Below are 19,764 nucleotides of genomic sequence, written 5' to 3'. Positions count from 1 at the left end.
TATGAGTGTATCTGAACTGAAATCATAACAAGTTTCATATACAATTTCTGTGATTCACATGGGTAATGTTCACATAGACCACTCACCAAACATACCGTTCAATGAGGTAAAACAAAGAAAATAAAAAAAAATGTATAGTTGTGCACAACTCTAGAATACCTCAGGAGGACTTTATAAAGAGTCCTTATTTATGTTAAGCACTTCCACTGGGCACATGATGTTGAAAGTGAAGTCTTCTGTCTTGTTCCGCAGCCATCGAAATGCACACATACAGATGCAACCCTAAAAAGATATATTAAAATAATACAAAATCCAGGGTTATACAAAGGCACTTGGCGTCTCACAGCAACTCTCCCTCTGCAGTTCTAAGCTGCACGTCATTAACAGAATGCACATACTCACAAGAGAAAGGTGGGGGGGCAGGGACAATGAACGCCATGTCATTACTCTTAAGGGAACTCACATAAAGAGGGGTTACACTGGGGTCACACTACACGATTTCTACAATCCGACCCAATTTTGTGAACAGTGGGCAGCTCACACTTAACGGCTATTTTGCACTGAATTTGTGTCTTTTGCGTCGTGAAGGAGTGCACGCACCCGATCGCTTAAGTACAGGTAAACATACACTACATGACTGGTCTGACATCCTTGTCGTGACGGTCTGCGTCCCAGCCTCCAAATTCCCCACATCTCGCAGAAACACACGTGATCCACACAGCGAAAAGGTAAAAGGTATATATATAATTTTTATTTATTTTTTTTCACAATAAAATATTTAATATATATATAAATATATATATGTGGAGTATGGTGTGTAGATAAGTGGAGAAAATCCTAATTTAAATGCATGAAACTCTGAGGCACTGAAAACAGTTGGGTGGGTGTAGACTTTCTACATATATAGGCTTATGATGATGATGAATGGTGATTGTGAAGATTTAGATATAGTGAGCTGGCACCTAGGAGGCAGGAGGTGGAAACAGACTGAATGTAAATATAAAGCTTTATTAAAAAAAACATTTTTATCTTTTCAGTTCTATCCCATTATTCACTCCTTGACCCTCTGCAATCAGGCTTCCACACTGCTCACGCCATTGAAACTGCTTAACTAGCAGTCACTGACTCACTGAACTCTGCCCAGGTGGCCTTCCTCTCCTCTGTCCTGATCATCATTGATCTCTCTGCAGCCTTCGACATTGTCTTTCACTCCATTCTCCTCTTCTCCCTTGCCAACCTTAGAATTTCTGGAACTGCTCTCACTTGGTCCTCCTCCTACCTCAATGACCACACCTACCAAGTGACAGGGCGTGGTTCTTTGTCCACACTTCAACCTCTCCTAAGATACTCCAACACTCTGTCCTGGGCCCCCTCCTGTTCTCTCTCTACACCCTCTCTGAGCCCCCTCATCGCATCCCATGCATTCTCATTCCATTTCTTCCAGATCTTCCTGTCTTTCCCTCTTCTGATCCCTAAATCCACTCTCACAGCTCTTCCTGTCTGTCTGCTATTTCCTCTTGGGTTCACTTGCATCACCTCAAGATCAACAAATCTGATCTCTTCTTTCCTCCTACTCCTTACCTTCTACTGATCTCTCCATTTAAATTCCCTTGGCAACTACCACACTTGCCCCTTCTTCCACAAAGAATCTAGTAGTCAGCCTAAATCCTGCTCTATCCTACTCTCAGCACATCAGCAACAAACACAGAATGCGCCACTTCCTCATCAATTCCTCAACTCAGCTGCTCCAGATCTCTCCCGTCTGGAATACAAAAACTCCACAACTCTGCAAGTTACATTGTTGTAATACTTGAGTGCCCATCTGTTTGGAAAATAAGGTTCCTTACCCTCTTCTCACTTCATATGTTAATTTTTCGAAGTGCTTTAGTCATAGACCTGTTTTTTGGGATATGTTGAAATTGGAATTCCCCAGAAAAAGATTTAAAAATGTTGAAGGGTATTGATGGGTTGTAACACCATTACACACCATTATACATCGTTACAGGGTATTTCCATATATATCTATTTGATCAAATAGAGATTAAAGAATGAAGAATAAAGTGGTTATTTAGTATTTTGTAGTGATGGTGTTAATTACTATTATTAGCAGTAGAAGTTGTGATTATTCTCAATTATACTATCCACATATCGATAGTATAGAGGCTTGACTTGGATATGGTGGTTTTCGAGTACAGCACTGCAAAGTGGGATAATGTTACTGTAACAAGCTAATATGCTATGAGCCCCATTTAATAAACACACTGTAAACCAGAAAAGAGAAGCCCTAGAATACGATTATCTCCTTATAATGCAATAAAGGTAATACATTTTAGCTGTGGACATATGTTTGATTAAAGGACATATACTATAAGCCTGGTGGAAACACAGATGGGCTTGTGTGGGATTGTTTTTTGTAAATCAGTTACAGTGGCTCTCAAAAGTATTCCACTCCTTGGACTTCTCCACATTTCATTGTGTTACAACATAAAATCCATTCTGATTTAATCAGCAGTTTCTGCCACTGATCAACACAATGTCCACAATGTCAAAGTGAAAAATATAATCTGCAAGAGACATACAGTGAGGGAAAAAAGTATTTGATCCCCTGCTGATTTTGTACGTTTGCCCAATGACAAAGACATGATCAGTCTATAATAAAGTTATAAATTGATTTGCATATTAATGAGGGAAATAAGTATTTGACCCCTTCGACTTAGTACTTGGTGACAAAACCCTTGTTGGCAATCACAGAGGTCAGATGTTTCTTGTAGTTGGCCACCAGGTTTGCACACATCTCAGGAGGGATTTTGTCCCACTCCTCTTTGCAGATCCTCTACAAGTTACTAAGGTTTCGAGGCTGACATTTGGCAACTCGAACCTTCAGCTCCCTCTACAGATTTTCTATGGGATTAAGGTCTGGAGACTGGCTAGGCCACTCCAGGACCTTAATGTGCTTCTTCTTGAGCCACTCCTTTGTTGCCTTGACTGTGTGTTTTGGGTCATTGTCATGCTGGAATACCCATCCACGACCCATTTTCAATGCCCTGGCTGAGGGAAGGAGGTTCTCACCCAAGATTTGATGGTACATAGCCCTGTCCATCGTCCCTTTGATGCGGTGCAGTTGTCCTGTCACCTTAGCAGAAAAACACCCCCAAAGCATAGTGTTTCCACCTCCATGTTTGACGGTGGGGATGTTGTTCTTGGGGTCATTCCTCCTCCTCCAAACACGGCGAGTTGAGTTGATGCCAAAGAGCTCGATTTTGGTCTCATCTGACCACAACACTTTCACCCAGTTCTCCTCTGAATCATTCAGATGTTCATTGGCAAACTTCAGACGGGCCTGTACATGTGCTTTCTTGAGCAGGGGGACCTTGCGGGCGCTGCAGGATTTCAGTCCTTCACGGCGTAGTGTGTTACCAATTGTTTTCTTGGTGACTATGGTCCCAGCTGCCTTGAGATCATTAACAAGATCCTCCCGTGTAGTTCTGGGCTGATTCCTCACCATTCTCATGATCATTGAAACTCCACGAGGTGAGATCTTGCATGGAGCCCCAGACCGAGGGAGACTGACAGTTATTTTGTCTTTCTTCCATTTGCGAATAATTGCACCAACTGTTGTCACCTTCTCACCAAGCTGCTTGGCGATGGTCTTGTAGCCCATTCCAGGCTTGTGTAGGTCTACAATCTTGTCCCTGACATCCTTGGACAGCTCTTTGATCTTGGCCATGGTGGAGAGTTTGCAATCTGATTGATTGATTGCGTCTGTGCACAGGTGTCTTTTATACAGGTAACGAGCTGAGATTAGGAGCACTCCCTTTAAGAGAGTGCCCCTAATATCAGCTCGTTACCTGTATAAAAGACACCTGGGAGCCAGAAATCTTGCTGATTGATAGGGGATCAAATACTTATTTCCCTCATTAACATGCAAATCAATTTATAACTTTTTTGAAATGCGTGTTTCTGCATTTTTTTGTTGTTATTCTGTCTCTCACTGTTAAAATACACCTACCATTAAAATTATAGACTAATCATTTCTTTGTCAGTGGGCAAACGTACAAAATCAGCAGGGGATCAAATACTTTTTTCCCTCACTGTACATCTACGTGGAATTAACATGTTTCAGGTTTGATAGATACTTGTGACCAATCACACTGTAGCATAATGAGCCGCGCTGTAGTGAGCCAATCAGTGTGCCGGATCCGCGGCACTGATCCGCCCCTCTCTCGCCCATTAGCACATTAGCTCTTTGTTTTCCTGATCAAAGATGGACTCGAACCCGCGGCCGGACCGGATACTCTGCACTGAGCGACACACGGTATAACCTTTCAGAGCAGGGTCTCTATTTTCTAAAGGACCCAGCAGAGTGAGTTATTGATTGTTGTGATGCTTGCATTTTTGAGCATTCAGAGGCTGTTTTGGGGGTTTGAAAGAGGTTAGCCTACACTCTCCCTAATTTGGTTCATGTGTCCGATCTTAACAGTTTCATAAAATTAGTAAGAGTCGCATCCTTCTAAAGGCTCGTTGTGACTGGAAAGAATCTGACCAATCAGAAGTGATGTCAACCCACGTGGAAACGGTATACGCGTGCGCCCCATAACAAGCAGCGTGGACGACGATGAGTTAATTAATGAGCTCCAGCAATATCCATTACTGCATCATTGTACATTAAAGACAAACACATCCATGCAAAAGACAATGTGTGGGTGAACATCACAACAGCTCTACTTTAATGACAGCTGTGCGTAAAAGAAACAGTATTAATAAATAATAATTACATTTGATTTTTATTTTACATATTAACTTTATTATTCAATGTATGATTTAAATACAGTTGTATATGAGAAAAGGTCCCTAAATCATGTCCATGGTGATGTTTAATTGGTTAAGCTTTGTTTCAAAAGGACCATCTGCTGCACTTTGTTCATCAAGGAATGTCAACAAGGATGATGTTTGGTGTGTTTGGGATCAAGGTGCATTCTAAAAGATGCACTGGCACATATTGTCTATGTGGAAGCTTTGCATAATAATGTCCTTTATCAATATCAAGAGCAATTAGTCTTATTTCTCTGAGCAGCATACAGCATGCCTATCTATGCTTTTGTTCTTTTAAGTGAAAATATCAAGGGAGATTTCTCACAGACATTATTTATTTGCCATCAGATAAAAAAACAGTGAGTATTAAAAAATAAATAACAAAAAAAAATTAATTACAATTTCTAATACTTCATCAAAAGGAAAGTATTGTGTTTTTCCTCTGCAGACTATGTTAGCATCTATGGGGATGTTGACTATTTGTTTATATAGTAAAGATTCCATTTTGAACTAACAGAGATTGAGGTAATATAGGGGTGTGCCAATACAATAGGTATCTAGAAATTGTATATGTAAGTATCGGCAACCTATTTTCTGAATTAAAAGAATTGTCCTAGAATCTTTGCCTGTGCTCACTTTGATGAACAGAACAATATATTTATATAATTGTATCCATTTGTGATTGCTATATTTATATAGTGTTATATAGTGTTTAAAGTCATTTCTTACATGGTGAACGTAATTTGGTTATGAAGCTAAAACTGATATCCAAAGAACTAGTTTACATGCAGCTTTGGCTTTAAATTAAAATAAGTGGTGTACCATTTTATGATTAATAAATATTTAGCTAAATTTAACTAAACTTTTTATTAATTTTATATTTAATACTTTTAACTTTCAAATTCATCTTTTGTTAATAGAAATTACTTTCTGTTCACTTTTTCAAGCCTACTCCACTCTCTGTTACACATGTTGGAATTTGCCATTAAATCAAGTTCATAATTATAACCAGTGGTGGAATTGTAAATAAATCACTGGGGGAACCCTATATAGATGACTGAAGTACTTTTTTAAGAGGTCAAGAAGCTATTCAAAATATATTACTACTAACTATGGAAATGTAAAGAGAAAATAGACTTTAAAGATCCTTACTGTGATGTATTCTAATAATCAACAATACAAAATTTAAATAGAAATTAACAGAAAAAGAGGCAGATGGATTTTAGGGTGGTGCCCGTCACCCCAAGAACTCTCCTGGCATTGCCTCTGACTCAAGGACCACAGATCTCTTAATTGAAAAATTGTAAAATTGTTGTGTGTTTCCTGTCTTTAGGAGTGGAAATAAAATTGGGGATTAGGGTGACCTGTAGAATTAGATTATGAGATTGTGAATCTCCAGCACTAGAACTGGAGTGTATTCACACAAACAGATTGCCTGACAGAAGTAGTCATTCATAGTGTTTTTTTGTTCCCTCTGCAGGATTTCCTTGGGCAGACGTTTTGCACTCTGGGCGAGATTATTGGATCCACAGGCAGTCGATTGGAGAAAACCCTTTCGTATGTCACTCATTTTACTATAATTACTTACCCATTTCATAGAAATAAAATAAGAATGTACATAGCATGTGTTCATTGAGAGGTAATGAACTTGAACAGGCATTTTTTTATTAACTTAGATGTTTATTTTCACATATTTTGATCAATGCATACTTCTACACAATGCAGGACTATATATATATATATATATATATATATATACATATACACTCACCTAAAGGATTATTAGGAACACCTGTTCAATTTCTCATTAATGCAATTATCTAACCAACCAATCACATGGCAGTTGCTTCAATGCATTTAGGGGTGTGGTCCTGGTAAAGACAATCTCCTGAACTCCAAACTGAATGTCTGAATGGGAAAGAAAGGTGATTTAAGCAATTTTGAGCGTGGCATGGTTGTTGGTGCCAGACAGGCCAGTCTGAGTATTTCACAATCTACTCAGTTACTGGGATTTTCATGCACAACCATTTCTAGGGTTTACAAAGAATGGTGTGAAAAGGGAAAAACATCCAGTATGCGGCAGTCCTGTGGGCGAAAATGCCTTGTTGATGCTAGAGGTCAGAGGAGAATGGGCCGACTGATTCAAGCTGATAGAAGAGCAACTTTGACTGAAATAACCACTCGTTACAACCGAGGTATGCAGCAAAGCATTTGTGAAGCCACAACACGTACAACCTTGAGGCGGATGGGCTACAACAGCAGAAGACCCCACCGGGTACCACTCATCTCCACTACAAATAGGAAAAAGAGGCTACAATTTGCACAAGCTCACCAAAATTGGACAGTTGAAGACTGGAAAAATGTTGCCTGGTCTGATGAGTCTCGATTTCTGTTGAGACATTCAGATGGTAGTCAGAATTTGGCGTAAACAGAATGAGAACATGGATCCATCATGCCTTGTTACCACTGTGCAGGCTGGTGGTGGTGGTGTAATGGTGTGGGGGATGTTTTCTTGGCACACTTTAGGCCCCTTAGTGCCAATTGGGCATCGTTTAAATGCCACGGCCTACCTGAGCATTGTTTCTGACCATGTCCATCCCTTTATGACCACCATGTACCCATCCTCTGATGGCTACTTCCAGCAGGATAATGCACCATGTCACAAAGGTCGAATCATTTCAAATTGGTTTCTTGAACATGACAATGAGTTCACTGTACTAAACTGGCCCCCACAGTCACCAGATCTCAACCCAATAGAGCATCTTTGGGATGTGGTGGAACGGGAGCTTCGTGGCCTGGATGTGCATCCCACAAATCTCCATCAACTGCAAGATGCTATCCTATCAATATGGGCCAACATTTCTAAAGAATGCTTTCAGCACCTTGTTGAATCAATGCCACGTAGAATTAAGGCAGTTCTGAAGGCGAAAGGGGGTCAAACACAGTATTAGTATGGTGTTCCTAATAATCCTTTAGGTGAGTGTATATATATATATATATATATATATATAATATATGTATGTGTGTGTGTTTAAACTTTGAAATACAAATCTATATAATATTTTGTATGGCCACACCAATACAGCTATGTACAGTTTTACATCAAGAGGTTAAATTAAATGCATCTTTAGGATTGTAAAGAGAAGAAATTAGATACTCAAAATGCTGTATGAAACTGACAAATTAAGCACAATCATTTACTTCAGACTCAACAAAGTATCTGAAATTGGGAGAAAATTTGAAGTTAAACATGGGTTTTTATTGTAAACATACGAGGCACATTTTTTTCCTAGAACAAGCTACATCACATTGTGGAAGCTGATTCTGTGGGATCCTTCAGGGAACATGTTGACAATGTCCTTGGATTAAAAATATAACAATGTAAAATATTGTATGCCTCTAAGACAAAACAGGGGCTAAGAGCACATCACTTCTGTATTATAAAAGCCAAGAAATCCTTTAACTATCAGTATCAGGGAATGTAAAACTAGAATCTATTAACAACCGAACAAGAATGATGAACACATCTGCCTTGTCTACTTTGTAGCCTTTTTTCTGAGTTCTAACTGTCGTTCCTAGGTAGCATTTTTTGTAATGGCAATACTAGTTATTTTAGCATTATAACTCTATGACTAATAGCACTGTAACATTAAAAACATCACATTTCTGTACCTTTCCAATGAGTCTCTTAAATAGTGACAGCCTTCTTTTAACACTTATTAGAATGTTTTATATGGAAACTATAATTTATAATTCTATTAATATACAATGTATATTAATTATTTACACCATATAAAAAATAACCTTTTTTTCCTACAGGATCGGTTTAATCTTCCAGTGCACTTTGATAGAAGGGTATATTTCAAGATCTGCATCTTAGTATATATATATATTTAAATGTGCCTTAAAAATAATATTACCATTGCCTGTTAAAAAACTGTTAAGCAATGTTTGACTAAATTGATCCACACACACACAAACACTTTTTCATCATTGAAATAGTGTTTAAAAACTACATATCACTTGTTACCATATTGAAAGATGAATGTGGTGAATTACTGGGAAGGTAATTGGTAAATCCAGGACTTCTAGTCATCCATCTTCCTCAGCTACTCATCGATCACAGACCCGTCACTGTTAGTTTATGTCTAGCACCCATTATTGATTCCGACAGATGCAGTCAAATGACCTACCTCACAAAGTGTTTAAAATAAATCCAAACTAAATTACACAGGATGGTATTGGAGGTGTGTGGTTTCCCTATGACCTACTTTCAACTTGTGAAGGATTTCATACCTTCTGGTTGAAGTTAAAAACAACAGCTCCAAGTTTAAGCTACACTTTGGTACAGTTATTGCAATACATTATGTCTGAAACCACACTAACCTACACTATTCAGCAGGAGATTGGCTGGAAATTAGAGGTTGGATACAGATGTGCACATTTTACCTGTGAAGTGAATTATCTATCATAATGATTCTTGTGGGATACATGTACAAGGAGTTGTTCGACAATTAAAGCAATTGCTTTCATGTTTTAGATCTTTGTGTTTTGACGATGGATGGTAACAGGTTGGAATGAAAAAGGGCTAAAGCAATCATGACAGAACCGACATGACACAGGCTTCAAGGCTGTATGAGCATTACCAATAGGACAAATAAGGCACAGCCCAGGGAGTGGTGATGATATTATTATTATTAGTAGTAGTAGTATTTTTAATAATAATAATAGAATTATGTTTTAAACAATACAATGAAATGTACTACATATAGACAACATTACAGTGTTAACAGCATCAGTATTAAATATCATCCACACATTACAGCAAAATCTCTACTAATCTAAACCTGCAACTGCAGTTTCGTGTTATTTGCTACAGGACATAGAATGCAGGAAGTGGCAGCCAGATCCCATTCATGCCAGGGTACAATGAGTTGTGCATTATTTTATGGGTCTTTCAAAGTCACTTAAATCTTTTGTCTTGCCCATTCACCCTCTGATTGGCACACATACACAATCCATGTCTCAAAGGTGCCCTTCTTTAACCCATCTCTTCCCCTTCATCTACATTGAAGTGGATTTAACAGGTTACATCAGTAAGGGATCATAGCTTTCACCTAGATATTATTTAATATCCATCCATCTAATATCTCTTCTTTATATATAGATATATAACAAAATATGTTAAGCTTCTTTTTAACTTCTTTGAACCACTGATTATACAAAATGTTTGGTCAGATTCTTTGATGACAATTAAAATGTTTTTTATCTATTAATACATAGTCATATTGAAATTCATTGACACTGAAATTTAATTTGGACTTCAATGCAAAGTATTCAGTGCATCTACATGAGAATTCAATTGGTTTGGGAAAATGTATTGGAAGAAAAAAACAGAAACACCACCTAGACATTTCAGATAACATTCTGGAAATGTATTGCATGGAAACCCACTTTTGCAGAACATATATATCTGGTAGTTTACTGCACATGTGCAAACTGACATTCATGTCTCAATTCTCAAATCAACAAGTACTTATTTTAGGAAAAAGATACATGAAACTCTGTTAGAACTTGAAATACTATGTAATGTAAACAGAAGTGTCTTTTTAGAAAACTAATTTTCAGATCATTTGTCTACTGAAATGTATGTAATGTAAACTAGCAAATAATGGTTCTAATAATGGTGAAAAACAATAAAGATGAACAATGTAATTTAATTCAGACAGTTTTTGATGTCATAATACTGGTTACACAACCAGATGGCAACATTGGAAATATTTATAACTGATCCCATTTGTAGAAAACAGGTAGATTGTTGCATTCTCCTTTAAACGTAGTGCAAAACATATTCACCCAATCCCGGTTTTGTGATAAGAGATAAGCACTTCTTCTTTGTTACTGTAGAACCGTCTTGGAAATAAGTGCAGAAGTCGTCGAGATAAATCAATCAAGCCGGCGTGGAAGCCCCACGTCAGGAAATTCCTTCAGTGAGAACTTAATGTTTACGAACATGAGTGCAGCTTTATAGGAAAGTGACGTGAAATCTTATGGCCGTTCATCCAATCAGAAGGTACAAGTCCGGGTCTGTTTATGATCTGTCTTTCCGTGAAGAGGTGATGGATCCAAAAAGCAGATGTCTGTCTTTGATGTGCACTAGGAAGATGCGATCCCACGGTCATCATTTACCTAGTGTCAATCGCTCATTAACAGAAACAATTCCTGCCTATCTGGAGAAACGATTAAGTCACAAACAAATTTTCAGCAAACAGCTGTAGGCTATTTCGGCACTGTGTGATCTTTTATTACTGACAGGAGTTTCTAACAAATGAACCTTGTTGACCTTTTGCTTAGCCTGCTAAAGCTAATCTGCTCAGTCTGTATTCAAGCTACTTCTAATGCTAGTGTTAATATAAAACATTATATAATTATCACAAAACACTTTCTTCAACTTTCCTATACAGAGTCTTCAGTTACCATAGAAACCCCCCTGTGAGTTCAGTGGAATGTTCTGTTTCTATTCTGATTATTACAGGACTGTGAGACAGTTTTAAAATTAACTTAAGTTGCCCCGATTTAAATGTTTAGAATATATTGAATTTGCATTGTCATTTGTATTGTGTTGTTTCTGGTATACTATGCACTGTTAATATAGTGCCTAATAGACTGTTACCACACTATATAATGAATTCAATGACCATTTCCACCTCCTGATCTAATACCTACTTGTTTATTGTAATTGTTTTCTCATCCTGCTTTCTTTTTGTAGTTTACAGTGCTTTGATATGCCTGAAATGAGTGCCTCCCAATTATACTGTAAGATGATCATGGATTTGTGTATGCCAATATTTTAGTTTTGTGAATAAACTCTTGAGGCCATGAAGTATGGTGTAAAGAAAATATATGTTTAAAATTGACCCTTAATGGTTGATGTCTAAGTAATTAATGTATTTGGAGTCTAGAGTGAAGCTATATTTAGAAGTACTTAGGGCTCTTAGACCTGTAACCAGAGAGTCATCTGTTCAAATACCAACTTAGACTGCTTTGCCCTGGAGCAGGATTGGTCTAGTAAAACATCAGTATGAATGGGAATGTAAGTTGTTTTGTATAAAAGCATCACCCAAATAATACTAATACAAAGTGAGGGTTAATCATAACAATGACAGATGACAAAAACAAAACACCCAAATTATTGCTGTAAATTGTGTTTATAGGATAATATGTTTTATGTCCTACTATTACAGTGGCATGTCAATCAATGTAAATGATTCTGAAAAAGTTTCAGCTTAAGAGGTAGGGAAGAGAGAGGATCTGCATTATTAGGCAGCATGAACCCTAACATGAGCTAATGTGCTGATGGGGAGTTGTTTATCCTCTCTTCAGCATTCTTTAACCCATTATAACATAATTGAAAGAAGTTTCATTTCATATATAATTTCATAAATTCAGTATTGGACATAAATTGCTTATTTGTGGATAGAGTCCATCAGAATGGTAACTATTGTGGTCCCCAGTGGCACATCAAATACATGTCTGGTTGAAGACCAAGATAAATCTGCATACATAGGGTAGCTTTTTAGTCATGCCTATATATCTGTATTAGCCAACACTGGTCCATGAGAGCCTCAGTATCTTCTGGTTATTGTGATATCTTAATTGCTTAATTGGTTCAATGATTGGGCTTAAATAACCATTGGTATATATGCTTTATCCCACTTGTAATTGTCCCTGTTGTACTTTTCTCGGACACTCATTATTTTGGCAACACCCACTGATAGGGCTTATCAGGTAAAGTGAGGATCTGGACATTTTGAATGACAAGTGTACACTTAATTATGTGTGGGTGGCAAGTACTGAAATCTGAAATGCGTCCTGTTATTACACTTGTGACAAATTCAAACACAAAAAAAAGATTGTACCCAAATTCACATTGATTATAATAATCATCAGTAAATCCTCTGTGTATTACTGTTTAACTTACCCTCACTTTCTTGAAACTCAAAACATCAACATGGATTCTTAAATCATAGGTTGTATAACACAAATGTTAATTACCATAATACTGAGCTTGCCTTTCACAGATTGTGTGAACCTGCATAACTAGATGTCCCAGTCGTTTTACTTGCTGCAGAGATAATCCCTTATTGCTTCACATATATTGATTGCTGTAATAGGAGATATGTTTTAAAGAATGATGTATAGATTGGTGTGGGCTAAAGCTAATTTGTTAGATTCAAATAGGTCAAGATATCTGATGCTACTGTTGGTAGATTCTGATGAGTTCACAGAGATATCTGTATTGTACTGAGGCATGTAAATTGAAGATTGAACAATCAAAGTCTTGTTCATAGATTACATGTTGACCACTTCGCCAAAACATTTTATAAAGTTTCATTACAACAGGGTTAGTAAGATATTGTCAAATAATTTAAATGCATTTTTGTCATAATACATAATTGATTGTGAAATGAAGATTTTGATTGCGGTCGAGCTGGTGCCGAGGTCTCGGAGTTCCCATGATGGCTCTCTATCAAGATGTCTGCACTCAACAACACAACACACCTAAATGCATGTTATGTTCTGCTAGCAGTGACCAGTCACTGAAGGGTCAGAGATCTAGAGAGGAAGAAGAGTAAAATAATTCACCATTTTATATAAATTCTTACTAATAAAACCAACAGAGTATGTTGGTTGCTAAAATATAAAACAATTATGGAGAAAAATCTTAGCAAATCCCAATAGTTTAGAAAACTCACAAATTTCCGTTTTAACTATTTATTTCTGGCTTCAGCAATAGCTGCTTTATTGTCAGTGAGCATTTTATTACCCTCAATATAGATTAACAACAAAATTGTTTAACTTTAAACCTCATCTACATTTACAATTCTTATCTTATTTTTGTCATTTGTTTTTATGTATAATTTGTCAGAGTGGTCTTTATGTATTTTGTAATTGCTGCATAGTCACCAATTCCACTAAGGTGTTCTTTTGGTGAAAAACACCAGAGACCATGAAAATGATTTGTCTGATTAATGTTACTTCCTGGAGATTTACATTGTGCACTTGCTTTACTCCCTGATGGAGCTAAGGAGTTTTCATTATTAAATAGGTAGCTAGAACTGGCCTACATAAAATGAGTATAAAACAGGAAAAAATATTTTCCCTGTTTTTTTCTTTCCCCTCTAAGCATACCACCAAGACACATGAAATAATAAGTAGCATTTTATTACCTCATTCAATACATATTTTGTGATGCAATATACATTACAACATAGCAACCAGAAAGACCGATTTCTTGTTGATGTTTTTTGATTATTGTAGTGGTACTACATAATACAATTTCCAAAATGAACATGGGTGGGAACACATTTAATTGTGCTTCAAGTAAGGTGGGCGACTGATTTTTACAAATTAATTATTTAAAGCTGTTTGACAGTTAAATGGTTAGATTATGCCTTAACTTAGATATATGCAATTCCAAAAAAACTAAATTGTGCTTTTTATGCACCACAAATATGTATTTAGTTTTTTTATCAAATCCGCCATCTTGGATTTTCTTTACCTACTGTCATTAAAAAGACATTTTAAAAATTAGTGAAAGTAAACACAATAACTACCACATTTATCATAGTACAAGACCCTTGTGTAATATTCAGATGGGATAGTTGATATGTTTTTTATTGATTTGTGTGAACTACACCCCAAAACAAATGATGGGGTGTCAAATGATGGGAGAAACGGCGCTGAAACGCAGCTCTGTACAGCCGCTCCGAGTGTTCAGATTGTAATGTAGAGGCAGATGAGACACAGATTCTCCTGCATTCCGCCGCCACTCCACTGTTTTACTGCGCTATATAAGATTTGTAATACCAAGAAAAATATATCCTGCGATTTAGAAACACCAGGGATCGTTTTATGTGAAGCACATGTAAAAAAAATAATATATCAGACTATGTATATCAAAACTATTTAGATTAAAATCAAATAAAAGGAATAGAGGGGCAGAGTTGTAACCTGATCGGGTGTGTTTTCATCTTCTGTGTCAAATGAAAAAACACGATTCCTTATACGATGTCTACTATCATATTAACTAAAATAAAACGTTTAATTCATGATATATCCAGGTATTATTATTGTTGTCTGTGTGAATGATCTGAGAATATAGCAGCCAGCTCCCCATCACCAAACTTCAAATGCCGCATATCTAACAAAGCGAATGTCATCAAACCTGGTCAAATCGGAAATTAACAAGTTTCTTGAGAGGGATTTCACAACTTGGCAGTGAAAAACAAACCAACTGCCAAGTACAACTGGAAGTACAGTAAAACTCTGATACAATCTTGGGACCATAAAATTGGTATGTGATAACCGAGGTACAAACTAGTACTGAATGATTAATGTAAATATACAATGTATGTAAAGTAGTAAATGTAAATGTGCATTGCATTAGAAACCCACTCTCCTGTCAGATTGAAAATAAGTAAGAACTTTTCTTATTTTGAATATAGGCTTATTTAGATGTTTTAATGGAGTACAGAGTCTGGTATTATTTACCATTTGTAATTGTTGACGCTATTAGTTTTAGTGTAGGCATTGTCACATTTACTTCAATAATACATAATGCCAGGCTCTAAACAAGTGTCTCTCTCGCTCAAAGATAAACTACATTATCAGTGAAATCAAAAAGGGACGAAAGCAGCCACAATTATGTAGCTAACTGGGGTTGCCCAAAGAGCTTGGTGTTATTACATGTTTTGTGATTATCAAACTAAGTGAAGATCAGTTCATGGTTAAACCTGAAGATCTAAAGTTTAAACAGCAGGAGTCCTGCAGCGGACATCTATGAAATATTTCCTAAACAAGTAACGTATAACATGCAGTTTGTATGTTAAAGTGCACTGTATGGAGTTTATTGATGTATACATTAACATAAAGGTTATCCTTAAAAAAATTGAGTGCAGCAATTCTTTTCCATCTCATACAAAATTGGAAGCAGAAAACATGATATTGTATCGCAACTGCATGGAGTTATTTGATTATGAGAGGAAGGATCCTGTCCGCACACTGCATATAAAAGAGCGATTATAGCCATGAAAAATTACCTTTATTTAATAATAATAATTAAAAAAAAAAACATCAGGTCTTGAAGTGCAAAGGGTACTCTTGTGTTTAAAAACACAATCAGATGTTTCACAGCTCATGCTTTCATCAGTGCATGGATAGCACAGCTCACAGAGCTCGTTTTAAGCTCGTTTTATAAATGAGTGCAGTCATTGACATTGTAAATGGAATTTTGGGGTTCGCGCGCCTTCTACTACTGACGGGAAATGGCGGTTCGTAATCGAAAAAATACTTTTCCAGAAATATACGGCGTATGTTGTATTTCAAACCTTGTGAATTACAGAGCCCAAAAAGTTTAATTGAAAGTAGACGGGTATGGCCACCTCTCATATCATATCAGTATCAACACAGCGCTCATGTTAAAGTAAACAAACCTATTTTTTTCTAACTTCCTAACTTTGGGTACAAAATGCCTGTTAACCTGCTATTGGCAGGGATGTAACCTATCAAATTACACCTTCATTAGAGTTGTGTGTAAAACCATCATTTGGGCTTGAGCTTTAGAGAAGGGGAGGGACCAAAATTCTCGGTACTGCTGCACCCTCAGAAGCACTGCTCCGTGTCACTCAATAGGAAAAAATGACTTTTCGACCTCCTTACTTAAAGATTAGCCATAACATTATGACCACCTGCCTAATATTGTGTAGGTCCCCCTTTTGCCGCCAAAACAGCCCTGACCCGTCGAGGCATGGACTCCACTAGACCTCTGAAGGTGTGCTGTGGTATCTGGCACCAAGACGTTAGCAGCAGATCCTTTAAGTCCTGTAAGTTAAGAAGTGGAGCCTCCATGGATCCCACTTGTTTGTCCAGCACATCCCACACATGCTCGATTGGATTGAGATCTGGGGAATTTGGAGGCCACATCCACACCTTGAACTCGTGATTCATCAGACCAGGCCACCTTCTTCCATTGCTCTGTGGTCTAGTTCTGATGCTCACGTGCCCATTGTAGGCACTTTCAGCAGTGGACAGGGGTCAGCATGGGCACCCTGACTGGTCTGTGGCTACGCAGCCGCATACGCAACAAACTGCGATGCACTGTGTGTTCTGACACCCTTCTATCAGAACCATAATTAACTTTTTCAACAATTTGAGCTACAGTAGCTCGTCTGTTGGATCGGACCACACGGGCCACCCTTCGCTCCCCACGTGCATCAATGAGCCTTGGCCACCCATGACCCTGTCGCCGGTTCACAGCTTTTCCTTCCTTGGACCACTTTTGATAGGTACTGACCACTGCAGACCAGGAACACCCCACAAGAGCTGCAGTTTTGGAGATGCTCTGACCCAGTCGTCTAGCCAACACAATTTGGCCCTTGTCAAAGTCGCTCAGATCCTTACGCTTGCCAATTTTTCCTGCTTCTAACACATCAACTTTGAGGACAAAATGTTCATTTTCTGCCTAATATATCCCACCCACTGGCAGGTGCCATGATAATGAGATTATCAGTGTTATTCACTTCACCTGTCAGTGGTCATAATGTTATGGCTGATCGGTATATATTGCTGCTGATACCAGTGATAGGTCACATATAGTTGCACTGCAAGACATGTGTCTTCTGTATGATTTGTTCTTCTACTATAATTATAATTATTTATTTCAGAATGGTTTATGTATCGTTACATTATTATTTTGCATTGACTCAGTTTATCTTCAGCCCTAGTTAAAACTCAGTTTTGTTGTTTAGTCATTTTTATCTTCACTCTGCAAAGGGCCTTGCTGATTCCTAGTTTTATCGTGCACATGGGGGATGAATGTCTGAAAACGATATGCATTATGGTCAGATAAGCCTATATGCTCAGCTACTGTGCATTTTTATGAGGTGCCTTCGGGGTACAGTGAAAACTTAATATACTGTGTAATGCATTATGCATCAGCAATTTTAAGGCCCAAATTCTGACAAGTGTCCAAATAGTAACATACATAGCTGACATCCAGGTATTCCAGGTTACTATGCAAAAGTGGGCTGATCAAAAAAAAAAATCCACACAATGCTTCGGTGCTGTCCTGAACCATTTACTGGCCCCAGCCCTGAAGTTCTCTTCTCCTCAGTATTGCTTCTTATCTATCCCCAGTCTGCCATTTTCACTACGTTTCACCACATTACCATGTGCAACATGTAAACACTTCTCATCATGAAGAAGTCAAAGCATTAATCACGCATGAGGCTATTTGTGTGAATGCAGTCATGAATATAAGCACTTGATTACCCACAAAAATGTTAAATATTAAAATAATTGATTCAATTCCCAGCTCTACTTGAGCAATACAAGTAGGTGCAATTGGTGAAAACAAGAAAAATAAGATAACATTTAATAGAATAATGTCAAACCAGTAGCTGTAACCACCAACACCAACACAGTGCCTTTTGAAGAGAGTAATTTAAATCACCAAGGAAAGTGTCATCCAAGGTGAAACACCTGTAGCATACAATTTCATTAATTAACAATACTTATTCTTCCAGGTCATTCTGATTGAACCAGTAGGCACCAATTAAAGCAAGAAAAAAATGATAGCTAACACAATAATTGTGTGCATCAGTACATAAGTTAGAGGTATTTGATATGAATTGCATGGTTTAGCTTTCTGGTACATATTGTCTGTGTGGAGGTGCCTTTGACAGTGTAAGTGTAATATGTTTTGCGTTGCACTGAAATAAATCTAGTGTATGTTTGACCTAATCCCATAATGCTAATGACGACAACATATGTATCACTGTTCTGACCAAAGTCTTCAAAACATTGTAATATATCTTAAAGAGTGAATGGTGTAAATGGGCTAAGATTTATAAAGAAGGTACACAGCTCGACATTGCAATTAGGTAATAATACTGTAAATTATGAAGACAACTTATAAGGCAACTTATATTTCAGTTGTTCTACTGATGTTTGAAAGAACACATTTACATCTGCTTGGAACAAATAATAACCCAAAAAAATTGGTAAACAGCAATTTTCAACTCTTTCCACATATTCTTAATTGGATTGAGGTCCGGGCTTTGACTGAGCCTATCTTTCAATCAGGATTATATTGGTCTGTTTAACACATACATTGTTAATGTTTTGTGGTTTTAGGAAATCATCATTTAAGATTCCATATGGACTAGTAGTAGTTTCAATGCACCATTTGTTCAATTTTCTGATTTGTAGTGGTGTGGTGTCAGAAAAATAAAGTGCCAAAGTGAAATAAATATTTTTTTGGAACCTCTGCAAATGTAATGTCATTTGAAGTTACCTACAAAAACATAGCCAATATTACTTTGAACACTTGGAACAGTTTTGTATGGAAGCCCCAAACTGCACAAGAAGAAGAAAAAATGATGAGGTGAATGTCCTACTTACAAAATAATCATATCCACCCTCAAAGCCACGCCTCAAAGCCAGTATTCTCATGAATATGCAAGACGGATGCTGGCGATAGTTACCAGGCCAGACAAATGCATTAATCATGCTAAAAGTATGTGGCCAGTAGGGATGTCCCTGTATAAATCAGATGAAATCGTCTTGAAATATGAAGTACAGTTTTTGTGTTTAGACTCGGATTCAGCAGCAGTTTTTACATTCTGTAGATAGTGAAAAAACTAATCTCCTGAACACTCTATATCTCATAACTCCCCACATAAGTGAGGAGAGAAGAAATGGCTGTGTTTACAGTCTTGTTTTTATAGTATCTCTGTCTGGTACATATGAGATACTAAGTCGTATGAGACAATTGTTTGGTTTGTATGAGATACTTAGTGGTACGTACATGTTATGATCTTGTTTGTGGCATATAACGTATTCAAAATATAAATGCTGATTCTCTAATTTTTATGAAGGAGTGAATCAATT

The 19,764-nt window shown here is 37.3% G+C and overlaps 1 protein-coding gene across 1 annotated transcript in view; it reads left to right on the top strand.

Annotated features, from left to right (window-relative positions):
• The window catches only part of cpne9 (copine family member IX), a 334,194-nt gene that overhangs the window by 128,584 nt on the left and 185,846 nt on the right, over nt 1-19,764 (top strand). Inside the window, exon 7 of the mRNA XM_066698379.1 lies at nt 6,293-6,369. Coding sequence (XP_066554476.1) covers nt 6,293-6,369 — 77 coding nt within the window. The remainder of the gene's footprint in view (nt 1-6,292; nt 6,370-19,764) is intronic.

Source organism: Amia ocellicauda, chromosome 3 (genome assembly GCF_036373705.1).
Source record: "Amia ocellicauda isolate fAmiCal2 chromosome 3, fAmiCal2.hap1, whole genome shotgun sequence".
In the NCBI taxonomy this organism is placed as follows: Eukaryota; Metazoa; Chordata; class Actinopteri; order Amiiformes; family Amiidae; genus Amia; species Amia ocellicauda.
Note: the sequence above shows the minus strand (reverse complement) of the source record. Positions and strands in the feature narration are given on the sequence as shown.